At 36.1% G+C, this 27,283-nt stretch overlaps 1 protein-coding gene across 4 annotated transcripts in view; it reads right to left on the minus strand.

Annotated features, from left to right (window-relative positions):
• The window catches only part of LOC150084234 (fragile X messenger ribonucleoprotein 1 homolog B-like), a 497,644-nt gene that overhangs the window by 373,628 nt on the left and 96,733 nt on the right, over nucleotides 1-27,283 (minus strand). For all 4 annotated transcript variants that reach the window (XM_090375957.1, XM_090375959.1, XM_090375958.1 and 1 more), the window contains exon 5: nucleotides 17,392-17,457. In XM_090375957.1, coding sequence (XP_090232083.1) covers nucleotides 17,392-17,457 — 66 coding nt within the window. The remainder of the gene's footprint in view (nucleotides 1-17,391; nucleotides 17,458-27,283) is intronic.

The raw sequence follows: 27,283 nt of genomic DNA on the forward strand, positions 1-27,283 counted from the left end.
GATTATTGAAAAATGCAAAGATTCAATGTTCCAGTTGTTTCGTGTTTTATAGATTATGCAAAAGCATTTGATTGTGTTCAACATGAGAAACTATGGGAAATGACTATTATGGGTTTCCCAATCCACATAATTCAGCTAATTAAGCTACTGTACAGGAATAGGAAGGAACTGTGAGAATGAACATGGGAAACACGGACTTTTTCACAATAGGTAACAGTGTCAAGCAGGGCTGTATTTTGTCACCTCACATTTTTTATCTTTATGCCGAAGATATCATGTGTGAAGCTTTGGAAGATTTAGAGACTGGCATCAAAATTGGAGGATTGAAGCTAAACAACCTTCGTTATGCAGATGATACTGTGCTAATTTGTAATTCTAAGGATCATCTTAAAAAAACTCTGAGGAGAGAATGTGAAGCAAGTAAGAAAAAAGGATTGTTTCTGAATGTGTGTAAAACTAAAATCATGGTGACTGGTGATAATCTCGGTTCCAGTAAAGTGAAGATTAATGGGCAAGATATCGAAGAAGTTGATGAATTTGATTAATTAGGGTCAAGAATAAATAAAAATAGTGACTGCTCAAACGATGTAAAGAGATGACAGGCATTTGCTGAAATGTTGGTGGCTGATCTGATAAAAATTATGGAGAGATCATGATCTGCCACTAAAGACGAAACAGGCGGAGATGGAAACAGAATCATTGATTCGTTAATTTTTCTAGTTGCCACTTATGGATGAGAAAGATGAAATCTGAAAAGAGTTGACAGGAAGAAAACTGAGGCATTTGAAATGTGGTATTACAGGAGAATACCGCAAATTTCTTACATGGATTGAAGAACAAATGAGTGGGTAGTGAATAAAATTTGCAGGCCTAAAATTCTTCTTCATAGCATCAACAAAAGAATACTCAAGTTTTTTGGTCATATAGTAAGAAGGGAAAACTTTCTGTTGAAGAATATAATGGAAGGAAAAATCGAGGGGAAGAGATGCAGAGGAAGACCTGCAACTAGGTGGAAGGATGGGATCAGTGAACTTCTGGGCATGACACTTTGCGATGCTGCTCATACAGCAGATGATCGATGCATTTGGAGGAATTTGTTGGTGGCCACAACAGCTCCTCAGGGAACTATGTGACTGGAAGATGAAGATTTCCTGTTCAGCTATACTATAAATGTTTCCTTGGAATTGTTTCATATACATGGACTTATTTCATGTTCTTTAATAATTGGATCCTTAATTACACCACCTTTCGATCTTAAGTCACCATGTTACTTATTTCTATGGATTTAAACCAGTTCTTTTTCCTTGGATGTACTTTCATGCAAATTTGGATAGATTATTGTGTAGTACTTTACATTGACAAATGTAAAGTACTACACATGGGAAACAGCAACCCCAGAGCAACGTATCAACTCCGTGGTACAACACTGACAGTGGTAGAGAATGAAAGGGACTTGGGGGTGGTTGTGCAGGCAGATATGAAGTTCTCTGAGCAGTGCAGACGGGCTGCAAGAGTAGCTCATGGAGTATTGTCAATGATAAACAGGAATTTTTCCAGCAGGGATAAGGAGGTGATTATTCCATTGTATAAGGCGATGGTCAGGCCACACCTAGAGTACTGTATACAGGTCTGGAGGCCTCATTTCAAGAAGGATGTAGAGCTGCTGGAACGAGTACAGAGAAGGGCAACAAGATTAGTGAATGGAACAAAGGGGTGCTCTTACGAAGAAAGGCTTAAGTTTTGCAAATTACAGTGTCTGGAGACTAGGCACCAGCGAGGTGATCTGATAGAGGTGTATAAAGCCTTGAATGGTTTCAGCATGCTCAATGCTGATGGGATTCTTCCTCTAGCTCAGAATAATCACCTGAGAGGGCATAAATTCAAATTGAGGAAAGACAGATGTAGGATAGATGTGCGGAAATTTGTCTTTAGCCAGCGGGTGGTTGGTTGGTGGAACAGACTTCCATCCCTTGTGGTGGAGGTTGATAGCCTAAATAAGTTTAAGGCTCAGCTGGACAGGTATTTTGAACGAACAGAGGGGTGAAGTGGAAGTGGTTTTTTTTTTTTTTTTTTTTTTGGCTGATGCTGCATAAGCTTGCTTTCTTGCATCAAATGCCTCTACTAATGCTAATGCTAATGCTAATGTCTCTCAGGGTTCAGTGTTGGATCCATTGTTGTTTTCTCTATATATAAATGATATTGATGATGATATATCAGGCTTAATGTCCAAGTTTGCTGACGATACGAAGATTGGCAGGGTGTTAAGGACACTAATGACAGTACGCTGTTGCAACAGGATCTAGAAAAGTTGAGTAGATGGGCTGAGAGGTGGCAAATGAAGTTTAACATTGACAAGTGTAAAGTACTACATATGGGAAGCAGCAACCCCAGAGTGACGTATCAACTCTGTGGTACTACATTGACAGTAATAGAGAACGAAATGGACCTGGGGGTAATTGTGCAGGTAGATATGAAGTTTTTTGAGCAGTGCAGACAGTTTGCAAGAGTAGCTCATAGTGTCTTGTCAATGATATACAGGAAATTTTCTAGCAGGGATATGGAGGTAATTATTCCCTTGTATAAGGCAATGGATAAGGCTTGTATTGGTCATGCCACACCTTGAGTACTGTATACAAGTCTGGAGGCCTCATTTTAAGAAGGATGTAGAGCTATTGGAACGAGTACAGAGAAGGGCAACAAGATTAGTGAATGGAACAATGGGTTGCTCTTATGAAGAAAGGCTTAAATTTTGCAAGTCACAGTGTCTGTAGAGACTAGGCACCTGCGAGGTGATCTGATTGAGGCCTTGAATGGTTTGGGCATGCTCAATGCTGATGGGATTCTTCCTCTTGCTCAGAATAATCACATGAGAGGGCATAAATTCAAATTGAGGAAAGACAGATGTAAGATAGATGTGCGGATGTTTGCCTTTAGCCAGCGGGTAGTTGGTTGGTGGAACAGACTTCCATCCCTTGTTGTGGAAGTTGATAGCTTAAATAAATTTAAGGCTGAGCAGGACAGGTATTTGGAACGAACAGAGGGGTGAAATGGGAGCGTGTTTTTTTTTTTTTTGGTTTTTTTTTTTTCCGGTTGATGCTGCATAAGCTTGCTTTCTTGCATTATATACCTCTACTAATGCTAATGCTAAATTATAATTATTAATTTATTTATATCTCAAATATTTGATGATTCTTGTTTACCATACTCAGATACGTTTACTATTCAGCTTATTATAACGTATCCTCATCATTTTGTCTAACGTGTATATGTTTTTTGCCACCGTATAATTATATATTAACAGTAATGTTTAATTTTGTATGACTTTATCACAGTAAAGCCATAATATTCCAACCGTGTTTCTTTTCCTTTTTCCAACGTTAATTATAAATTATCTCCGTGCACTTGTATTCTAAATACGACTATAGAGGTCACTATTTTGAATTTCTTCGCAGCTTACTATTAACTCCGCTTCGCTGCTATAAATTGCTTTATTATGTAGAAATATTGCTCATTTAGTTGAAGCCTGCATGCATTCATCTATTCTACTGAATTTGTGCACTTTATCTCCCCGCCAGCTCATTTTCACTTGGTATTTGTTGAAATACTCAAATTATTGTACACTTTTACTGTCTTATCTACTTTTGGTTTCGTTTTAGATTCGTTTCTCGGCATGTTTTGACACACACACACACATTTTTCCTTTCTATACAAGCATTTGGTATTAGCTCCCTTTTATACTAATGCTTACAAATGCCAGAGCCATTACTATAAGGTTGGGCTTCACAACCCCAGCAAGCTTAGTGTTATTTAATGACTTTTTATCTTTCTGCTGTCTTATTCTAAAGTTCTTCCTGTTCGTTTGTTATTTGGTTTTTAGGAGCATTAGCAACTAAGGCCATATTGCTCCGGGATATGTGGTGGTCATTCCCTGACCTTTCCGCATCCTCCGTATTTGGTGGTGACGGGCTCGAACCCCGGTCTAATCAAGAAGCGTATGCTATGCACTGCTGCTCCTTCCCACCTGGCTATGGAGGCACTTCCTGTTCGTTAAGCTATTAGTGTAATACGAGGGTGACACGAACGTTCTACTATCCTACTTCTATTGCTATTGCTATTTTTCGTCTTTATTTATTTAAAATACTCCTATTTCCATTCCCTATCCTCAATTTAATACTTCACCCTTATACCATTTGCTTGTTCTAAATCTATTTTTAAAATACATTGATTTCCTATCTATACTAAATTAAATCCTATACTAAATTCTACATATATATATTAAACATATTGATATTAACCATTTTTATCCCAACTCAATACTTATTTTTACCTAAATAAATTACACTGTGTTGGGACTACCTTGTCCATACTGTATTAGAAAGTGCTAATTTCATTTTCGTTGCTTTTTTGGCCTTTCACTTTTCTTCTACTACTACTACGGACAAGTATAGTACGCAGTTCCTGATACGTGCTCAGGTATAGTCCCCCTGAGGAAATACCTGATCATGTATCAATATTTATTTCAGCTAAAATCAGATCAAGCATTTTTGCATTACCTATATTAGACATTTACTAAATATGTTTCCCACTCATATCTGATGACAGCTACACCATTTTCATTTTATTTGCATTTTATTAGTATTCTGATGCAGTAATTTTACTTCACAGTTCCCCCATTTTATATTGGCTTGGTATCATCATCAGCCATTTTCAATCCACTGCAGGATGAAGGCCTCTCCAGCAACTTTCCAGTTCCTTCTGTTTTGAGCACTGGCCATCCATTTACTACTCAAAAACTCATGAATTTCATCTATCCATCTCCGCCTTTGTCTTCCAGGTTTTCTTCTAGCTCCTCTTGGGTACCATTCTGTTATTTTCTTAGTCCATCTGTCATCATGTCTTCGAGCTATGTGTCCTGCCCAAGACCATTTTAGTTCTTTAGTTTTGATAAGAATGTCCTTTACTTGAGTTTGCTGCCTAATCCATGTGTTTCTCTTCTTATCTAACAGTCTGATTCCCAATATAATTCGTTCCATTCTTCGCTGTGTAATTCTTAGCTTCTCTTCCATTCTTTTGGTGAGTGCCCAAGTTTCACTTCCATTAGTCATGGTGGGGAGTATACATTGATTCATTATTTTACGTTTCAGACAAACTGGGATATTGCTCTTCAGTATGTGACTATATTTCCTGAATGCTATCCATCCAAAATTTATTCTTCTCTTGACTTCCAGCCATTTATCATTATTACAGCTAATAACATGTCCAAGATAAGTATATGACTCCACCTTTTCAATTACTGCTCCTTCAATCATTACTTCCCTTTCCGTGGCATACTTGTTCATCATTACTTTTGTTTTAGCCATATTCATCTTTAGTCCAAAATCCTTACTAACTGTGCATAACTGATTAAGATTTTCCTCTAATTCTTTGGGATCGTGGCTTATGACCACAATGTCATCTGCAAATCGTAAATGGTTTAGGTACTCTCCGTTCACATTGACTCCTTTCTGCGACCAGTCTAATCTTCTGAAAGCTTCCTCAAGGGCAGCAGTAAACAGCTTCGGCGATATTGTGTCTCCTTGTCGAACTCCTTTCTCGATTTTAAATTTGCTACTGTCTTTGTCTAGTCTAATAAAGGATGTAGCACTCTCATATATTTTCTTCAAAATCATAATATATGGAGTATCTATGCCTTGTCTTTCCAGTGCCCGAAACATTGCCTTATGCTGTATGGAGTCAAATGCCTTTTCATAATCCACAAATGCCAGGCATAATGGTGTTTTATATTCATTTGCTTTCTCCATTAGCTGTGATAATACGTGAAGGTGATCCATAGTTGAGAATCCTGTCCTAAAGCCAGCTTGCTCTTTCGGTTGATTCTCATCAAGTATTCTTTCTAACCTGTTAGTAATGACCCTTGTGAACAACTTGTAGATATGGGATAACAAGCTAATTGGTCTATAATTTCCAATTTCTGATTTATCTCCTTTCTTATGCAGCAAAACTATGATTGCATTATTCCACTGCTTAGGCATCACACCTTTTCTAATGCATTTTGTGAAGAGCCTTGCCAGTTTTTGTGTTATGTCTCTTCCTCCCAATTTTAACAACTCTACAGTAACTTCATCTTCCCCCGGGACTTTCTGATTCTTCATTTTCTTCAATGCATGTTCTACCTCATCAGGAAGAATATCGGGTATGTCGTATGTGTTGCTACTTTGCAATCCATCTTCCCCACTGCTGGTATCATTCCCTCGCTCCTTGTATAATTCTCTATAGTAGTCTTCTGCTATTTGAATTATGCCTTCTCTGCTGTTTATAAGTACACCATCGCTATTCTTCAGTTTCAGTATCATTTGTCTTTCTGTATTACTGCTCATGGCTGCTGATTTAAATCCTTTGTAATTCAGCCCATAATTTTCTTAATTCATCATAACCTCTAGGATATTAATATTCTTTCACAAATCTACTACACTTCTTTTTCTACTTTCCTCACCCTTCTAGTTACTGGCACTTTGTGTAACTTTCACATCCATTTATGCATCTTAATTCAATTTATTAATGCAATTTATGCATACTTAATGCAATATATTAATACAACTTACATAATTAATAATAAGTTGTAGTGAAAAACACAGCGGCTAAAAAGGAACTAAAAAGTAATATATTTTGCTGGTTTATGGATCCAGAACACTGCTAGTAATAGCAGAAATACCCAGCAACCATAATGAAATATATATAAAGAGATTAGGTAAGTGTATGAGTAGGTGTGCTGGCCTGTCAGGTGTAGGTACCACAGAAAAAAATTTAAAAAGTGCCTGAAAAATAAAAGCAGATTGCATAAAATTAAATAAAATAAAAATGGTACTTAATGCTATAGATCCTAAGATCCTAACTAGGTAATCATGGGCCTGTAGCCAAAACCAAAGGAAATACAAAAAGAAGTAAGACCTCTGTTTCTGTTATAACATACACAGAGAAGACAGAAAAAAGAAATAGCCAGCCCGACAGAGATCATAAAGAAAAGGAATAAAAAATCAAATATAATTAAAAAATAAAAGTAAAAAGCAAAATGAAGATAAAATTAATACCAATTAATTCCAACTAAATGAATAGCAAACAGCCCTACATGAATTTTAACAAAGAAAATGTAATATGAAAACGAAAGGAATATGACAACTTACTGTCAACCCTAGCAGGAGTTGATAAAATGGGCTGAAGGAAGTGAAACGTATCAAGGCTGTATCGAAGACCAAAAAAAAGTTAGCTGAAAGTTCCCAGCAATTTATAACCATTAAAGCCACGCCGAGAGTGTTTATCGGTGGGGGTGGGAGAAAGAAGGTGTAAACAGGTCAATGTGAACCTTACCAGTGTGACTGGGAAGAAGGCAATTAAACAAATGAGGCAAATAGACCACAGGGGAGAAATCAATAACTTACAAAGCAGCATTAAAAAGACTCAAAACTTTGTTGAAGAAGAAAAAGTGAGCGATAGCAGAAACATGGTATCTCAAATATTGCTTTCGGTCAACCTAATCGCACACAAGATATAAAATGTAGTCTAAGAACAGCAAAAAGTAATTAGAAGAAGGGGAATATAGTAGTGCTCGGGCAGTCAGGGGTTGCATAACCCATACCAATAGTAGGTCCCTGGACATAAGGACTTGTGTTTAAGTCAGTAATGGTATTGTTTAAATAAATATGAGACTAAACAATGTCAGAAATGAAAGTAAAGACGAAAAAACAACTAACAAGACATAACTAATAACATATAATAAACTCAGAGTTAGCCAATCAGTGGCAACAAGCTTTCTACACCATGAGACACCAAAGAGGCTAGAGGATATTTGACTATACATTATATATACAAGCCTGAATGTATCAACCAGTAATTATTTTGTTAATATCAATATGGATATTAATGAGCTTTTTATATTTTATGATATTCAGTGCTTTCCTAAAATGATGGTAAAAGAAGGCTGAAGGCAGAGCCAGATTTACATATAAGCTAAACAAGTTACAGCCTAGGGCCTCACATTACAAGAGGCCTCGTTCCATCTTAAAAAATCCCTTTTTTAATATTGTCACAGGTGAACAGTGAGAGAGGGACTTGACCCAAGGTGGTGTGAGGTCAATCGAGTGTGTTGAGTGGAAGGGAAAAAAAAGAAGGAAAAAAAATGTAGTTTAGTTGGTATTTTGTTCCCTAGATGGTGTTATGTGTATTTTCTTATAATACTGAGGTCTATCTAGACATTCTCCCTCCTTCCTCCTGTGGTCTTCCATCAAAAGAATTTTGACGAATCTTGATGCTAAGAAAGCTCCAGGTCCTGATGGTATTTCTCCACTTGTTCTCAAAACCTGTGCTCTTGAACTTACTCCTGTTCTTTGCCACCTTTTTTCACTTTCTCATTCCAAAGGTGTTTTTCCTTTTGCTTGGAGATTTGCTCATATCCAGCCAGTTCTTAAAAAGGGTGAAAAATCCCTACCATCCAATTATCGTCCCATTGCATTACTTCTACTCTTTCTCAAGTAATGGAGAAATCAATTAACTGCCAACTTTTAAACTACAAAACAATCGCCAGTAAGGATTCCAGAGTCAATCTACTGGTGATATTCTGCCTTATGTTACCCATTTATGGACAAATTCAACGGAAAAGTTCCGTGAAACACAAGCAGTTGCACTTGACATCTCAAAGGCTTTCGATCGTGTCTGGCATAAAGGTCTTCTAAACAAGTTTCCATCTTATGGTTTGCCAACTGTTTTTTGTAATTGGATATCCAGTTTTCTCTATGATCGCTCACTGAGGGTGATAGTAGACGGCTCTTTGTCTTCTAACTTCTACACTAATGCTGGTGTCCCCCAAGGTTCAGTTCTTTCCCCCTCTCTTTTCCTCTTGTATAGTAATGACCTTCTTCCATTGACTGGAAATCCTATTCATAGTTTTGCCGATGATAGCATATTGCGTTCCACGTTTCAGTTTGAGAAACCTTGCCCTGCTCAATCAGCTTCAACTTCTCGAATATCCGCTACCAATTCCTTAAAAGCTGATCTCCAGTGGGGCAAAGACAACTTAGTTAATTTCAATCCTTCTAAAACCCAGTCTTGTCTTATATCTCTCAGAAAGGATTCTTCTGCTCCTATGTTTATCTTTGGTGACACTCCGATTTCTAGGCAAGATGATATATCTCTTTTGGGGATTACCCTGACTTATAATCTCTCTTGGCACAAGCACATGACAAATATTGCTTCCTCTGCATCAAAAAAACTTGGTTTTCTCATTCACTCTTGGCATTACTTTTCTCCAAACAGCTGTTCAATCTGTACAAATCGCAAATCCACCCTACCATAGAATACTGTTCCCACATCTGGGGTGGTGCCACCAAAACCTCTCTCAGACTTCTAGATTCCATTCAGAAGAGAGCAGTTAGGTTAATTAATGACTTATCTCTAATAGAGTCTCTCCACTCGCTGTCTCATAGACGTACTCTTTCTGCTGAATGCCCTTTCTACAGATACTTCCATGGGCACTGTTCTTCCGAATTGGCTTCTATAATTCATGCTCTCTTTTTAAAAACAGTCTGAACACGTGCCACCACCAGCAGACATCCATTTACTGTCCAACTTCAAACTCACAGAACCAACTTTTCATCTTGCTCGTTTATTCATTCAACTGGTGTTTTCTGGAACAATCTTCTACCGTAAGTATTTCTTGAAAATTACAGTCTACTGAAGTTCAAGTCTAATGTCAACAAATACCTTCTTTCGTCTTCTCAACCTCCAACCCAAGCACAGTACTAAGTACTATAGGTTCTAATACCTCTCGTGTTTGGGGTTTACATAAAAAAAAAAATAATAATAATTCTTGACAATAATGCAGCACATGAACAGAGTTGTTGCTGTCATGGGGGTTTTATATCGCATAAACTACTATGGCTATAATGTGCCTATTCATTTATAATATAAGGATATTGGAAATTTTTGTAAAATCAGAAAAGGTTAAAAAGTCCAGTTTGTTTGAGGTAGTTCAAAAATTCAGAAATATTTGCTTTGTCACCAATGAGATTCTCTAAAGTTACTGGTTTATCAAGATTTACCAGTGATAGCAGGGTTGATGTTCTGTTTCATCTATAGCAGGGGCAGTCAATGAGAATGTGTTTAACAATCAGATTTATATAACAATGTGGACACTGTGGTGGATCGTCTCCTGTGAGTAAATAAAGGTGGGTTAGATGAGTATGACCTATTCTTGCCCTTGAAATCATACTTCTTCTCATCTTAATATACGGACACTGGAGCACCAAATTTTCGGATCATGTTTAAACTGCAAGAGTTTATTATTAGTTTGAGAGTGCCAGATTGTTGTCCATTGTGATAGGCATGCAGCATGAATCATTAGTGAATAATCTGATGCTGGAACAGGGATATTCATTAAACTAACATGGTTGGATTTTTTTCAGCTTTGTCGGCAAATTCATTGCCAAAAATACCAGAATGTGCTGGAATCCAACAGAAGGTGACTAGTTGGTGGCGTTTTTCAATCTGTAGTAACAATTTTCTAATTTCCTCAAGAACAGGATGAGCTCTATCTGAAGAATTACATAATGCTAAGATTGAGCTGAGGGAATCAGCGTAAATAACAGATTTTAAAGAACTGTCAGAACAGAGATTTTGTAAAGCTAACATAATTGCATATAGTTCGGCTGAGAAGATACTGAATTCAGATGGAAAGAGATGCTGAAATTGTGGTATTCGGAAACACTGCAGCTGCTCCAACATTTGAATTAAATTTAGAGCCATCTGTGCATATTGGAGAAAAATCAATATATCTTTGATTGTGAATAGCATGAAGTTGTCTAACATTTGAAGTTTGCAACATATTCTTTCCCCATTGTCACATGTCGGTATAGGAGGTGGAACCCATGGTGGCTGAGTATAAGTCGCTACCTGTTGTACGGAATGGATGGAAGCATTCCAAACTTGCATCAGTTCAAGAAGGCGCAGACCAGCTGGTTTTACTATGCTAGGTTTATTTCTGTAGAGGATTTCTAAGAGTGGATTGAAAAGGTATGACTGAATGGGATGCAAGGCACAACTTTGAATCTTGACAGCGTAGTTTAGCAATAGTGATTTCCTACGTAAAGATAGTGGGGGCTCATTAGCATCAATGTAAAGGCTATGTGGTGAAGATGTTCTGAATGCACCAAGTGCAATCCTCAATGCACTGTGTTGAACTGGATCAAGCCAGCATAGTGCACTCATTCTAGCAGAATTATACACGGAAGCTCCATAATCAATATGGGATCTGACTGCTGCCCTGTATAATCGAAGTAGAGAGGTATGATCTGCACCCCATGTCAGGGCAGATAGTGCTCTAAGTATGTTTATCTTTTTTAGACAGTCAGTACGTACTTTTTTAATATGTTCTAAGAAATTTAGCTTGTTGTCCATAACTAATCCTAGAAATCTGATGTTATTAGTGACTGTTATGTTATTTGGTTTTTAGGAGCATTAGCAACTAAGGCCATATTACTCCAGGAATATGCAGTGGTCATTCCCTTGACCTTTCCGCATCCTCCGTATTTGGTGGTGACGGGCTCGAACCCTGGTCTAATCAAGAAGCGTGTGCTAGGCACTGCTGCTCCTTTCCACCTGGCTACGGAGGCACCCATTAGTGACTGGGATAGAGATATTAAACATTTGAAGTTCAGGATCCGGATAAAACTTGCACTGTCTACAAAAATGGATAGCAACTGTTTTCTGCTGTGAAAGTCAATAGCCATTGATGCTGGCCCAATGCTGTATTTTATTTAGTGATATTTGCAGCTGTCATTCAATAGATCTCATGTTTTGGGAATGACAAGAGATTGAAAGGTCATCTGCATAAAGATAAGTGTCTATAGTATTTGGAAGTTTTTTAGTGATAGAATCAATTCTAAGAGCAAAAAAGAGTGGTACTCAGGACTGATTCCTGTGGAACACCTTCTTCCTGAATAAAAGTTGTAGAAAGGGCATGTTGGGATCGAACTTGAAACGATCTGGTATGTAAAAATTTTTTTCAGAAATACTGGAAGGTTGCCCCGCAGACCAAGAGAGTAAAGGTCTCTAAGTATACCATGCCGCCAGGTGGTGTCAAAAGGCTCCTATATATCTATTTAAACCAAAACTAGATGTTCGTGTTTAACAAAGGCATTATGAATGGAAAATTCAGCCTTCACCATAAGATCCAAGCATGACCTATTTTTACGAAAGCCATACTGACTATGGCTCATTAACTGTTCGGATTCAATGATAAAGAAAAGTCTACTGTGGGCAATTTTTTCAAGGATTTTGGAGGCAGCTTGAGAGAGATATTGGTCTATAGCTATGAGGATTGGTTGGATCTTTTCCAGGCTTTAGGAATGCCAAAACAGTAGAATGATGCCAAGAGGATGGATAAACATTCTCTAAAAAAATTCAGTTCTAAAAGAACAGAAGGAGGCACAAAGCTTTGTCATCAAGATGTTTAGCATGATATAATAGATTCCATCTGGTCCGGCAGCACCACTGTGAGCTGTTTCAATGGCATGCAAGAGTTCAGAATATTGCAGAGGTTTGTTATAGGGCAGAAGGAGAGCAGATTGAAAGTTAATAGAACGCTGTTCTACAGTGTTTTTAATTCTTTGGAATGATGAAATATAAGCTGAATGCGTTGAGACTTCAGCAAAAGTGTTGCACAAAGCATTTGCAATATCCAAAGGTTTAGACAGATCTCACCCATTCCAGGTAAGGATTGGAGAAGGTTGGAAACTTACCAAAAAGCTGTCTAAATTTATTCCATATTATTTTGGTGTCAGTGTTTTTGTTAATGCTTGATGCAAAACGGATCTAGGATTTTTTCTTGGCTTGCCTTTGTATGAAACGTGCTTTTGCCTTTGACTTCTTATAATTTATTAGATTGGCTGTTGTTACATTCTGCCGAAACAAATTCCATGCTTTATTTTTTGCTTTTATGCATTCCCCATTCCACCAATAATTATAATGCCTACGACCGGGGGGGGGGGGGATTTGACAATGGTATTGTGTCTTTAGCCACATTTAGGAGATGCGACCGTAATGTATTCTGTCACATCATCGACAGGCTGGAGACGAATTTTTTTCTCATCAAAAGACATTAATGAATGGAATTTTGCCCAGTTTGCTCGGTCAAATTTCCATTTTCTGCAGGGTTGAGCTGGAGGAATCTGTGCTATTAATAGGTTACATACGATTGGGAAGTGATCACTACCTATTGGATCACTTAAAACATACCACTCTACGGTCAGAACCAGTAATGGAGAGATCTATTGCTGAGGTATGTCCAGTTGGGAGCTGAACGTAAGTATGTGCCAGTATTGAGTATGGCGAGGTTTTGTGCCTCTAAAAAGCTCTCAATGAGTCGACCTCGTCTATCTAATTTAGGACCCCCCATAAGGGGTGATGCCCATTGAAATCCCCTAATATACAGAGGGGTGGAGGTATCTATATAAGGAGGTCTTCAAGATCTTTTAAACAGTAAGTATGGTTTGGCTGTAAGTAGATTGATACTAGTGTTATTGCAATATGGAGAGTTATATACACAGCAACAGCTTCTATTTCAGTTTGAAGTGGAACATGTTTAGTTGGGATCTTTGAATTTATCAGGATTGCTACACCACCACGGGCAGCATTTGTTGTATTACGATCCCTTCGATAAAGGTAATAGTTCTTTATCGAAGGAGAAATTTTTGATGTTAAGTAAGTTTCCTGAAGACAAAGGGCAACTGGAGAAAAACGATTAATTAAATCTTGGATATCATCTATATTGCAACGAAAGCCTCTGCTGTTCCATTGTAAAATATAAGGCATTATTTGTGTTTAGTTGATGGAGACGGTTCTGACTGATTTATGGCGTTCCAATTTCTGTTTGTCTTTTTTTTTTTTTTTTTTTTTTTTTTTGGAAAACTGGCCGACCAGCGTCCATTTCTTCTTCTTCTTCTTTGGCATGGATTTCTAAAATAGGATCTTCCTGTATAGATCTGCCATCTGTGTCCATGGTTGCATCCTGAATATTTTTCATAGCATCTGAGTTTTTAATACAAGATGTGGTAGCAATCACTGGAGGAGGAGATACCGCTGGTATTGTCAGAGGTGTATTATTTGCTTGGTCTGTGGTCTTGGATTGTTGCTTGCGTACAGTCGGTTGTATCTGAGAGAGAGAGAGAGAGAGAGAGAGAGAGAGAGAGAGAGAGAGAGAGAGAGAGAGAGAGAGAGAGAGAGAGAGAGAGAGCATTTCTAGCCCAATCAGAAATTGATTTATTAGTTGGTATGTGGCCTCCATAGCCGAGTGGGCAGGAGCAGGAGTGCAGTAGCACATGCTCTTTGAGTAGACCGGGGTTCAAGCCCCTGACTGCTGAATACGGTCGATCTGACATCCCGCACTGGACCAGAGTGGCAGATTAAGGTCCATTTCCCTCAGCATGAATTGTTGAGGAGGCTTCCATCCTGCAGTGGGTTGATAATGGCTGCACTTTACTTTTTTTACTTTTTATTGTGACATTAGTTTGAACGGAGACTGCTTGATATTTTTTTACAGTATTTGCATAGGTGATATTCTGGTTTATAGTTGGTGCAACTAGTTTTCTTGCTTCTTGGTAACTGACTTTGTTTTCAACCTTGTATTTTACTATTTTTTTCTCGGTTTTCCACTTTTCACATGTCTTGACACGAACATGTCTTGGAATATGCAGGATGATCGCCTTTGCAATTTGGGCATGTCATTTTTGTAGCTGTACAATCATTTTGTATATGGTCTGAGGACCCACAGTTGGGGCAGACAGGAATTCCTCTACATACAGTTTGAGAATGCCCATACTTTTTGGCATTTATAGCATCTTAAAGGGTTGGGAATGTATGGGTGAATGCGACAAAATAAATAACCTGCTTTTACAGAGGAGGGTAAGTTTGGCGTACTGAAGGTAAGAATAATATTTCTGGTAGGTGTCAGTTGATTATCTTTTTTAATCATTATTCTTTTCGCTTCAATTACGTTCTGTCCCTGCAGTTCTTGGGTTATTTCTTCCTCGATGACATTTAATAAATCCTAACTCGATATGACACCCTTAGATGAATTTAGGGTTGTGTGAGGAGATATTTTTACAGGAATTCCAGCAAAGCTTGTTAGTTGTAGAAGCTTTTCAGAATGTCTTTGATTCGTGGTTTCTATTAAAAGGTCACCTGATTGCAGTCTCTTCACTATCTTGGGAGATCCTGCAATACCCTCCAGATGTTTTTGGATGACAAAAGGAGACAATTCACTCATAGGCTGACTACTTAACGAATGGAAAATTAAGAAAGATGGGCAGGGTGCTCCATCCGGTCAGTCTTCTGTTTTTTTTTTGGTTGTCATTTTCTGTATTTGACATGTTTGCTCCTTTTTGCCCTTAGCAAAAAGGACTTATCTGTCAAGGTTTCTGGCCCCGCCACGGGGAGGCAGGAGCAGTGCTGCTAGGAGGCCAAGCGGTTTAAGTGTTAGTTGTTTAGTAACTAGAAATATATGGATAAATAAAGAAATGTGGGTTTCCTTTCTGTGTTCTAACTTGTGGCTTTTCAAGTATAGAACGGATTGAAAAATAAGATTGCTAAGAGAAAAGTGGGAACTTAGAAATAACTTTATTCGCTTTTGAAGATCACTCTATGGAGTGCAGAAAATATCGCTTGACCTCGAATTCACTTGGTACCCGGGGCCTGAACAGAGAGAGAGAGAGAGAGAGAGAGAGAGAGAGAGAGAGAGAGAGAGAGAGAGAGAGAGAGATGGGGCCTCATACATGTTATAGCTTAGGGCTACAACAAGTTTAAATCTGACCCCGGCTGAAGAGAAACTGAAGAGAATATTTCTCTTCAGCCGAGGTCAGATTTAAAATGATACTACCAAGTAGTATCATTTCAAATTGAGGAGTAATTTGATGTTATCTAAAAAGAGATTGTTGTTATTACATATGGTGGCAATTCTGATGCAATGAGAGATTATTATATTTGAATGCACTTTTTTTGAGAAGTAGGAAATTTGTAGTTATTGATGGTTTATTTTCAATTTCTTGCTAAAAGCAATTAATTTCTTAGTAAAACAGAGGCCTTACTTCTTGCTGTATTTCCTTCGGTTTTGGCTGCCGGCCCATGATTTTTTAGTTAAAATCTTAGGATCTATAGCATTAAGTACCATTTTTATTTTAATCTGCTTTTATTTTTCAGACACTTTTTTAAAATTTTTTCCATTGTAACTAACCTAACAGATCAGCACACCTACTCACACATTAATCCAATCTATATAGTTCCCAGCAATATATATATCTCAATACAAGATGCATAATATCTGTAATAACAAGCAATACATCTTGAATGTATGGTAAGCTATAAGACATTGCATGCAATGTGTTAGCTGTCATCAGCATGGATGGTTTAAGAAGTGTCAGAGGTTTTATACTTATTGCCCATCTCTTTATGTTAACTTTCAGATTACTCATCATACTGTCTGCTACAGGCTTAGTAAGGTTAGTCAAATGAAGTTTTATCACAGTGTATATTTCACATCAGAACTTTAGACTGAATTCAACATTAATCAGTCACTGTGAAAATCCTTTTTTAGAAATTGTAATATACAGGGATTTAAATCAAACCCATGAGGTTGACAGTTAAAGAGCCTGCTAAGGACAAGCACAATAGTAACTAACTCCAGTAGATATGAAGTAGATCCTTTTTTTTTTTTCTGACCCTTGTTAGTGCTCTGGAGCGGTTAAATTTAATAACCCCCCCCTTTCCCCAATCCACATCTTGCACTATGTGACTGCTGTTTCTTTCTTACCAAGAAACAGAAATGTGCTGTTATAATAAGGTACTAATCAACATGGACAATTTGGACATAACCATTTCATATTAAAGTTGTGTATAAACTGTTCCAAATGTTATAAACACTTCCAAATGTTCCCCAAAAGAATTAAAATAAATAAAATAATAAAATAAATTCCATGAATGAAAATGATCTGTGTATCACATTTCTAGCAAGATTTGGTTTGTTTGGCTTTTCTGGAAAGATAAAAGGAGATGAAGTGTACTTCCAAACAAAACTTTCTTATTTTGTCATAAGATCACTGTCTCATAACTTAAATTATTCATCCAATCAGAATTTTTTTTTTGTCAGCCATGATTTTCAACTCAGCATAAAATCTTTTTTATTGAAACACAACAACATATCCCTGAATTTCAATGAAATGAATGCTTGGCATTGAATCATCATCCTTAAGACCTCAACAAATGTCATATTCTACCTTAAAAAAAAAAAAAAAAAAAAACTGAAGACAGTTCTAGTATTTGCTAATTTTAAAAGTGAATCAAGTTACTTACTATTCTCTGACATCCTCTGGAACTTCTAATTCAAATTTATGAAAAGCATTTTTTGTGATAGGGGAGCTAAAAAATTAAATTTATATCAACTTCTAATCATAATTTATAAATATATCAAATAAAGCTTAAATCAAATATGTTTTTGAATTTGATGCAATAATTTCCTATAATGAAGAAAATATCATAGCAACAAACTTTCTTCTAACATACTGTCAAAAAAAAGAAAGGGATATAAACATATTTCAAAAATTATGACACATATGTAAATTCATATGTATGAATTTTGCATATACAAATTAATGCATATGATACATTCCTGAAAGGCTGCAATTATTAAGAATTTTGTATCAAACCATTTTATCAGTTCAGCACTGATAAAATGGTTTGATATCAATGTAAGCAATATTATATGCAATACCAATATCCAATTTTTTGTACCCATAAAAACACAATTGTGTAGGTGCAACAGTCCCCAATTACAGAAATGTTACAATTACAAATGGATATCTTCTCAACTGTCCCCACCAACAAACCAAATGCCAACACATAATAGCAGGAAGGTTACTGAACTGACAATGACAGACGCCAATTAAACCCTTTAGGAATATGTATGTGGATCTATATTTTACTTGTGCAGATTCTGTGGAAATTACATACATAAATCTACATTTTGAGGGTTTCTTCAGACAATGTATCTGTTACACAATACAAACTATATGAGTATGCTTGTTCCAAAAAGATGAACTCCAAATAGACATTGTTTACATTTTATGCAATATAAGTATTATTTAATATAATTCAGACATTGCTATAAATACAACTGAAACCTGTTAAAACACGATTCATTAGAATGCAATGCAAGCATGGCTCCCATTTTTCATCGGTTGAAATTTGATCTTAGTCATTGAAGATCAACATTTTGGATTCTTTCTTATGAACATGTGGCAATATCTGTATTAATATGAATTCGTGATAGGCATTATCCTTTGATTTCAGTAAAAACAATAATAAACAACTTAAAAAGTTAGTCTGATCTTAAAAAGTTTGCAAGACACAAAGTCTTGCGAATACCTATTTCTCTGGACAAGAATAGTATGTGAAAATAAAACAATTTTACAAAGAAAACAACATTTCATAAATATTCCAGTTAGTACAAGTGGGCCTGTGGGAACAATAGACAAAGCAAAGTAATAACATAGAAAGACCATGGATTTAAAGGGTGCTCAGGGAGGTAGTAACATCAATTTAATCCCTCTATCATACCACTATTTAACATGCAGGATTTGGTCATTTTTGGGAAAGGTGCCTCAGCAAAGTTCAAAGTAGCATAGTCAGGAGATGAAAAGGTTCCTTGGCAAGTGAAACAAAGTTGGTGTTAGTAACGTATTAGAAAAATAAGTTTAAGAAATAACACAGTGATTGGGTCTGTACAAATTAGTTAGGTGGAGATATGCAAATAAGAGGGAAATAAGTAGCAGTTTCGTGTAGAAAAACACCCCTCCCACAAGTTCAATCGCTAACTGTAAATTTTCTTGTTTCTCAAATTGTAAGTTGTATTTAAAAAAAAAAAAAAAAAAAAAAAAAAAAAAACTGTACAAATTTAAAGAAATATCTGAAACTTCAAAAAAAATGTAAGAAGTTTACTATTGAAGAAAAAAATTGCTGCTCTTGACAGAATCAAATCCGGAGCCAAGCAAACTCAAGTGGCAAGAGACGTTGTTTGTTGTTGTTGTTTGGTTTTTAGGAGCATTAGCAACTAAGGCCATATTGCTCCGGGATATGCGGTGGTCATTCCCTGACCTTTCCGCATCCTCCATATTTGGTGGTGACAGGCTCGAACCCCGGTCTAATCAAGAAGCGTGTGCTATGCACTGCTGCTCCTTCCCACCTGGCTACAGAGGCGCCTAGTGGCAAGAGACCTTGGAGTGGAGAGACCTACAGTGTATGGACGGAAGAAAGAAGAGAAGAAACTTCATGATGAAGGCAAGTGTATGGAAACAAGAGCTGGACTGGAAATAAAATACCTGCGGCAACCTCAAGACAAACAACTGGATAAAGCTGTGCTTTGTCCAGTTTGTTCAAGAATGATCTGAAGGCACACCTCTATCTGGACTCCATCTGCAAACCCAAGCTAAAAAAATTCCACAACTATTTCCATGGAAACAAGTCCACAGCATTCACTGCAAGTAACGGATAGCTAACACATTTTAAAAATTGGCATGGAATAACCAAAACAATTATATTACGTGAGATATGTTCAGCCAATGATGAAGCTGCATGCTCTTAACCCTGCCCAGCTTCAGAAAACAATAGAGAAGATGGTGGTCATACTGCATGAGACCAGACTTTGTTATATAATACTACCCGATTCTACTATGGATTGTAAGAACGATGCTCAAAGAAAACAAGGTTTCAAGCAAATGAAAGGCAGAGTGACCGTACTTTTTTTGTGTAAACCAAACAGGAAATCACAAGCTGAAGTCACTTTGCATAGGAAAGTTTAAATCACCATGGTGCTTCCCTCATATGAACATGGCCTCTATGCCATTTGTCTATGACTTTAGCAAAAATGTATGGATGACTTTTAAGTATTAATGAAAACTGGTTTCATAAGAAATTTGTACCTGATATATGTAAACACTTATGGCAACAAGGGATGGGTACCAAAACTCTCTTGCTGCAGGATAACTGCCCTATCCATCTTCCTGCCGATAACCTAATAAGCAGAGATGGTAAAATCCGAGTGAGCTACTTATTGAAAACACCACATATAAGATACAGTCTCTGGATCAAGGGATTATATCAACGTTTAAAATTAACTTCTGCAAGGCTCTGAGACCGCAAATAATCACTAGCAGGGATTATGTTACCTAATTTTTAAAGAAGCTGAACTTAAAGGAAGTATTTTATATTGGTGGCAAAGCATGGGAAATGACGAAAAGGTGTATATCAAAATGTTGGAGAAACATATTGGGTGCAAGTCTGATCCCGGATAACTCCCAAGTAGCCAGTGACAGTGATGCACAGAATGACTTTGAGGGCTTTAGAGAAGAAGATGTTGAGGATGAAGAGAAGAGATGATGAAGATGATGGCACGAGAGAAGATGACATGGCCAATGTTGTCCGAGTACTGGCAAGTTCTCGATAGAGAAAGAAGGGGCACAACAGAATGTTAGGTAAATGGGGGATAACAACTGCCTTACATATGAGCACGACTGACTCGGAAATAATCGGACACATTACTGGTTAAAGTCATGATTAAAATGCTTTTTTGAAATTGTTAAAAAGAAATAAAAGAGTTATAATGAAACAGTCAACCCCTGATTGTTTTTTTTTTAAAAAAAATGAGACTTAAAAGTAACAACTAAAATGTGAAAGTTTGTTTGCTAATGTCTACTGAGTAGTTGAAAGAATGTGGAGTGCATTATGTTTTCCTTTTTCTCTTGAATTTTCGACAGTTTGCTAATTTCACAACACGAACATAACAGTCAATACAACCACGTGGAAAAGCAGTTTTTGTGAGTAATGATTTGTTTTTATGACAAAAGACATGTGTTTATCATGTTTATGTATATTTAACAACATGAATATTGGTTTTTTAAATACTTGATTGTAAAGTGCATCAATAAAAGATTGAAACAATGTAATTGCATATTATTTCCATTATTATTCTTTGTGTGATTTTTCTTAGACATAGTATTGCAATTATTGCACAAAAAAAGAGACTATCAAAATTGATAGTACGTATGAGTTTGAATGCTGAAAAATGGCTAGAAGATTCTAACATGATCCTGCTTATATCGCAATGTGATTCTTTGGACCCCAAGCATCACATTATAATGGGTTTCATCTGTAATTGTGAAGAAATAATGTAAACAAAAACTAGTTATAAATGACTCTTTCGTCTAGCACCACTATTTCACAATGTGTGGAAAAGGCTTGGGTTCAGTTACTGTCACCTGCCAACATGTATGATACTTCTTCCAGAACAGGAGAAAGTAAAGGGATTTTTAGCATACCATGGCCAAGATAATGTCTTCAGCAAAGGGAGCACGATTTTGGTTCCAGAAGCTCAAATTTTTCATTCTACGAATAAACATACAAACTACAGAATACCTACAATATTTAAAGGTGGTACATTAGGAACATTAGTAAAAAATATTAGAAGTTAACAATAAAATAATTATGTCAACATGTTACTGTATGTTTAAACTTACATGGGGGGGGGAAAAGCATGTGTGACGAGTACATGCAATAGATGGTTTACGCAAAACATCCTTGGCTTGGAAGAGGTTAGCAAAATCCAAGCCAATAGCATAATTACCCATTTGATTGTAGCCATTTGAACAGCTACAATCAAATGGCAGCTGCAGGAAGTATGATTGCAACAATACAAGTATTTGATTACAAATACTTGTATTGTTTCAATGTATGTTTGATTACAAATATTTGTATATTTATATACAAGTATGATTGCAACAATACAAGTTACGATAATTCCCCTCTGGTGGAAGCTGATTGGATTGGATTTCGATTTTATTGGTGCAAAAGCGACAAAGGCTATCATGTGCCACGACTAAGGCAGAAGCTGCAAATGATATCACTTCCACATTGCATTTTTCGTGACTGATCATATTTACTTGGTTGAGGTGCCCCAAGGATGTTTCACATAAAAAAAAGTTTTGGCAGCCAATCATATGCGAAAAAAAAGTGTCAGTTCCAGTTTCAAAAATATGGAAAAAAGGTGCTAGTGGAACAACCACTCAATTGAAAAAAAAAAAAAAAAAAAAAAATCCAGACCTTGGTTAATTTATTTAGTTCCCTAGATCAGGTGAATGTCCATGCCACAGAAGTAATTACCCTTTCAAATATCTGTGAAATCTTTCCACAAATTTGAATATCATCTTATCATTTCATGAAAACTGCAAGGTGATAAACAAAGTATGATTCTTTAGCACACACTGTGTATATCTACATAAATACTACTTAAACTGTGCAGCATTACTAAGCATCAATAGACCAATAAAAATTATTTCAGAACTGATAAAATGGTTCGCTATTATATTATATACAATGTCAATACCCAATTTCGTATATCCATAAAAAACACATTCATGTACGTGCAACAATCCCCAATTACAGAAATGCTACAATTACAAGGGGAGAACTTGCCAAATTTCCCCACCAACTAAATGCCAACACATAACAGCAGGACAGTTATTGAATTGACAATGATAGATGCCAATGAAGCCTTTCAGGAGTATATGTGGATCTACAATTTTCTTGTGTAGATTCTGTGGGAATATGTATACAAATCTACATTTTGAGGGTGTCTTCAAACAATGTATCTGTTAATGTACAAATCGTCTTGAAATTTTATTTGACATGCTGCTATCTCATATCGGCACTTCCAGCTAAGGTAGGTGCAGTTTATAACAGATGGCAACACAAAAATATCACTGAAATTTAAAGCAAGGGTTCACATCTGTTGACCTCAGAAGACAAGTTAATGAACGAAATTTATAGATGCAATCTATAAATGAAACCTGAGTTTGATTTCAAGGTCTAACAGAGAAGGAACATGAAGGAACTTTGTGGGCAAAACTTCTATATCAGATCCATGAAATGTGATGGAGAATATTCATAGGTTGGTCTAATTATGGGTTCAAGTGGTATTATCTAGTTACACCCTGTTATAAACATTTGTCTTGGGGACATACTGCAGAACAGTGTATCAGTAAGGACACTGTATACATTATACAAACAAAGGGCATAGTCAATTAAAGCATAATGCTAAAGGCAACAATCCAGTATGTGTGAATTGTTTGGCGAATAAAGTTGATTCAAACCATTCAATACAATCATAAAGAATTTCCAATTTATCAGAGAACACTACAAATGGTCAAAGAGCAGACTGAGTGTTGTATGTAAATACAACAGGAGAACATGTCAAGAGGTGAAATTATCTATGCTAGAAAAGCTGTAAATCATCTTTGGCATTATGAACTGGAACTCATTCTGCGAAATGAACTCTGATGCAATAAAGTGATTTCTTGGAATTTAGGTCTTATGCAATGATCTCAAATACAGACCAATAACTTCTCTAATTTGGATGTTGTATGGACTTATACTGATTAAGACTTGTGATTTCTAGGTATTACAAAATTTTGTACTTCAACTAGGGCTTTAATTTGATTCTGGAACTGGGGTTAAAATTGATTTAGGTTTAATGTAGAGCACAGACTGCATGACTTCTATGTCATGATATAAGGTTTACAAATATTACAGTTGAATTAAACCATGAAATTCATTCTGAGACAATATAGGATATTAATTAAATGAAGTTTCTATTGAGTGGTTTCAATTATTATTTGAGAAAAAATTAAGAATTATTCAATGGAGTGAATTGCTATTTTAATATAATTATCTATTTGTGAATTGGATTCACTATGAGCTGGACTTTATTTTGATCTACTATTGGACATTAATATTTTGGTAACCTGAAAGTTTAGTTTTTGGGTAAATTTAGGAACAATGATTTATATTGGGATCTCACAAATAGATATATAATGAATCACATTTTAATTTTACATTATTGAACATTAAATTTGTATATATAGTGTCTGTAAAATACTGTACCTCATTCTCTGTGTGATTTTGTCTGTATGATACTGTGAATATATGAGGGTTGCCAAAGGTTGGCGGGGAATGCCTAATACAATATGTGGGCTTACAAAAATAAAAACTGAAAAAATTCTCTAGAATTTGGACTCAAAAGTTGATGAAATCAAATAAAGTAATATATAAATATAGAGGATATTACTGTTATCAAAAGAGAAATGATATTTTTTTTAATGAAATTTTTTTATTTTTTTTAAAATTCCAATTTGATGATAAAAACAAATAAGAAATGAATTTGTTTTATTTCCAAATAAGAACAAATTTAGTTGTTAATAACAAATTAATGTGAAATATGAATAACACTAATTAAACTCCAAAATGTTGTTATTAAGTTAATTTTATTATTTACAAAGTATTATAATAAATAAGTAAAACACCTAAACAATATAAATGGTTAATAATTGGCAGCATTTTGGGATCTACATTGAATCTTTCATCAGGCCTCAAAACAGATGTTAATGGAATCAAAATTACATAAAAAGTTAGTTTAGAGTAGAGTATGTAGAGAATCATATAAGGATCCTTATGTAATTCCCATCATACTACATAAGAATTCCTGCATATGCCATAGCAAACTAACTTACATTTTGGTTTCATTACCATTTCAATCCATGGGCCTAATGAAAAAATTCAACATGGAATCCTGAAACATTGCCAATTATTAAGTAGTTATATTGTATGTTGTGTACGGAGGTAATGGCCACATCTGAAAGAGTGGCCATTACCTCCGTAGCTGAGTGGTCGGGAGCGGGAGTGCAAGAGCACACGGTCTTTGAGTAGACCAGGGTTCAAGCCCCTGACTGCTGAATACGGTCGATCTGCCAACCCGCACTGGACCAGCGTGGCAGATTATGTTTCCATCCTGCAGTGGGTTAATAATGGCTGCACTTTTTTTTTTTTTTTTTTTTTAATATTGTATGGGAGTTTAACTATAACACTCTGTACACAATAAAATCAATTTGATAACAATTCACATTGTTTGTGAATTGTTATCAAAGTGTTATTCCTATTTCACAATAATTAATTGTGATATGATTTCTGGCAATTTTACTGCAGTGTCAAGCAAAAAAATCAAAATAAGAACAAATTAATATTTAAAAGCATATACATTTTCACTTTTTCAAAATTTCCAAAAAACCTCACTGCATGGAGCCATTATTAGAAATTCACTACCCAGAACTCAAAATGTTCTGAAAACTCACTCATGAAAGGATTAATGCCGTGTTTGTAACACTGACTACATTGTAAACATGGAATCTTTAAATTATAAAATAAGAACTGTGGAGCATGAAGGTTTAAAAAATATATTCTCATTGCTCACACTCTCAACCTGATTCTATTTTTCTATATTAAGTATATAGCTTCAAATACAAATTGCATTACTTAGCTTGCATAAAATATATATACCTTAATTAGGGAACAACTGCAAGTTGTTTATAAAGTTATATCTCTGTCTGAGATATAAGTCCAAATAAATTGCAATTCTTAATATATAAAAAGGGACTGCAATTTACATGACGCTTAGAAAGCAGAATATAACTCATATGTTATTTCAATAAGATCATATAATAAAATAAAAATTATATAAATAAAACAATGATGTAAATTTAGGATATAAACAAATAATACACACACTGGCCAAAAAAAAAAAAAAATTGACCCTTTATTCGGTACTGAATCAAGCCACCTTTGTTCCAAATAACAGCGTGTGGCACAGCATGCATTCTATAACGTGTTTTAGTGTATTTTGGTCTAAGTGTAACCATTCTTCCAGCAAAATATCATGTAGCTGCAACAAAGTTGCCCGTGGCCACAAAATACGGAGGATGCGGAAAGGTCAGGGAGTGACCACAGCATATTCCCAGAGCAATATGGCCTTAGTTGCTAATGCTCCTAAAACCCAAATAACAAACAAAGCAACAAAGTTGAAGGAATATGCTCTCTACAGGGAAGATGTTGGAAATCAATGCCATGTTCTCTGAACCATTCTTGCAAAATTCTGGCATGATGCATTGTTGCATTGTCATCCATAAAGTGGCCATCACCTTCAGGATAAAAGCATAACATTGCAGGGTGCAGTAGATTTGATACAAAATTCAGGTACTCCCTGGATGACATTTGACCCTTCACCAGTATCAACGGACCCTGGCAATGCCAGCAAAACATTCCTCATACCATATCACCTCCAGATGCTTGGGTTGCCTTAACACGGCAAGCAGGGTCCATTGCTTTGTGAGGTTCTCACCACATTCTCTGCCTACCATCATTGCAAAACAACATGTATCATGTGACCACATGAACAACATGATTCATCTGACCACATGACTTTCTTCCATTGTCCAATCACAACATTCTCGGCACCACTTCAAGTGGACTTTTCTGTTTTTCTCTGAAACAAGTGGCTCCCAAATAGGCAGGTGACTGCTGATACACAGTTTCTTCAATTCCCTGTGCATATGGGATGAAATAGGGTAGTTCAGGGCTTGGCTGAATTCAGCTGTTATTTGGGGCACACTGAATGTCCAATGTACAGCTAAGGAAGGCTGTACAGCACACTGTACAGCACTCCACAGAGTACAATGTCTCTGCTCTTGATGTATAGTTTTTCTGCCACATTTATGCCTGAGATGTGGAAGAACCCCTTGCTTTGAAGTCATTAAAAATCTTTGAGATGAATGCTCTTGAGAAATGTGTTGTCTTTCATTTCTTGAATTGTAGCTCATGCTGAACATATACCTACAATAAGAGATTTTTCAAAGTCTGACAGATCACGTATTCTCCACATTCTGGCTTCAGATTACTGCAGTCGAACGATCTATGCAGTCTTTATACTCAACGGGACAACACATAATCGCCCCACGTCACAATTTTCTTTGCATCAATTTGCATTTCTTCTGTCTGTAACTGTCTTAATACAAAGGTTCATATTTTTTTGGCGAGCTTGTGTATAAACTTAAGATTAAGTTAATTTATGTTTCATATATATGTAACTGTATTCTTCTGCATCTGCAAAAGATGCTATAATTACTTATATGAAACATAAATAAATAAAAGGAAAAAGGTTTTTGTTGAAACTAGATGTGCCTACCATGCTTTAATTTTTATAAATTTTCTGTTTATACTCCAGAATGATCACAGAATAATTCTCAGAGGAGTTTACAGATGTAGAATAAATTAACATTACCAGACTTTGCAGAATCACATGGATTTA

Source organism: Mastigoproctus giganteus, chromosome 6 (genome assembly GCF_048544385.1).
Source record: "Mastigoproctus giganteus isolate SK-2022 chromosome 6, ASM4854438v1, whole genome shotgun sequence".
In the NCBI taxonomy this organism is placed as follows: domain Eukaryota; kingdom Metazoa; phylum Arthropoda; class Arachnida; order Uropygi; family Thelyphonidae; genus Mastigoproctus; species Mastigoproctus giganteus.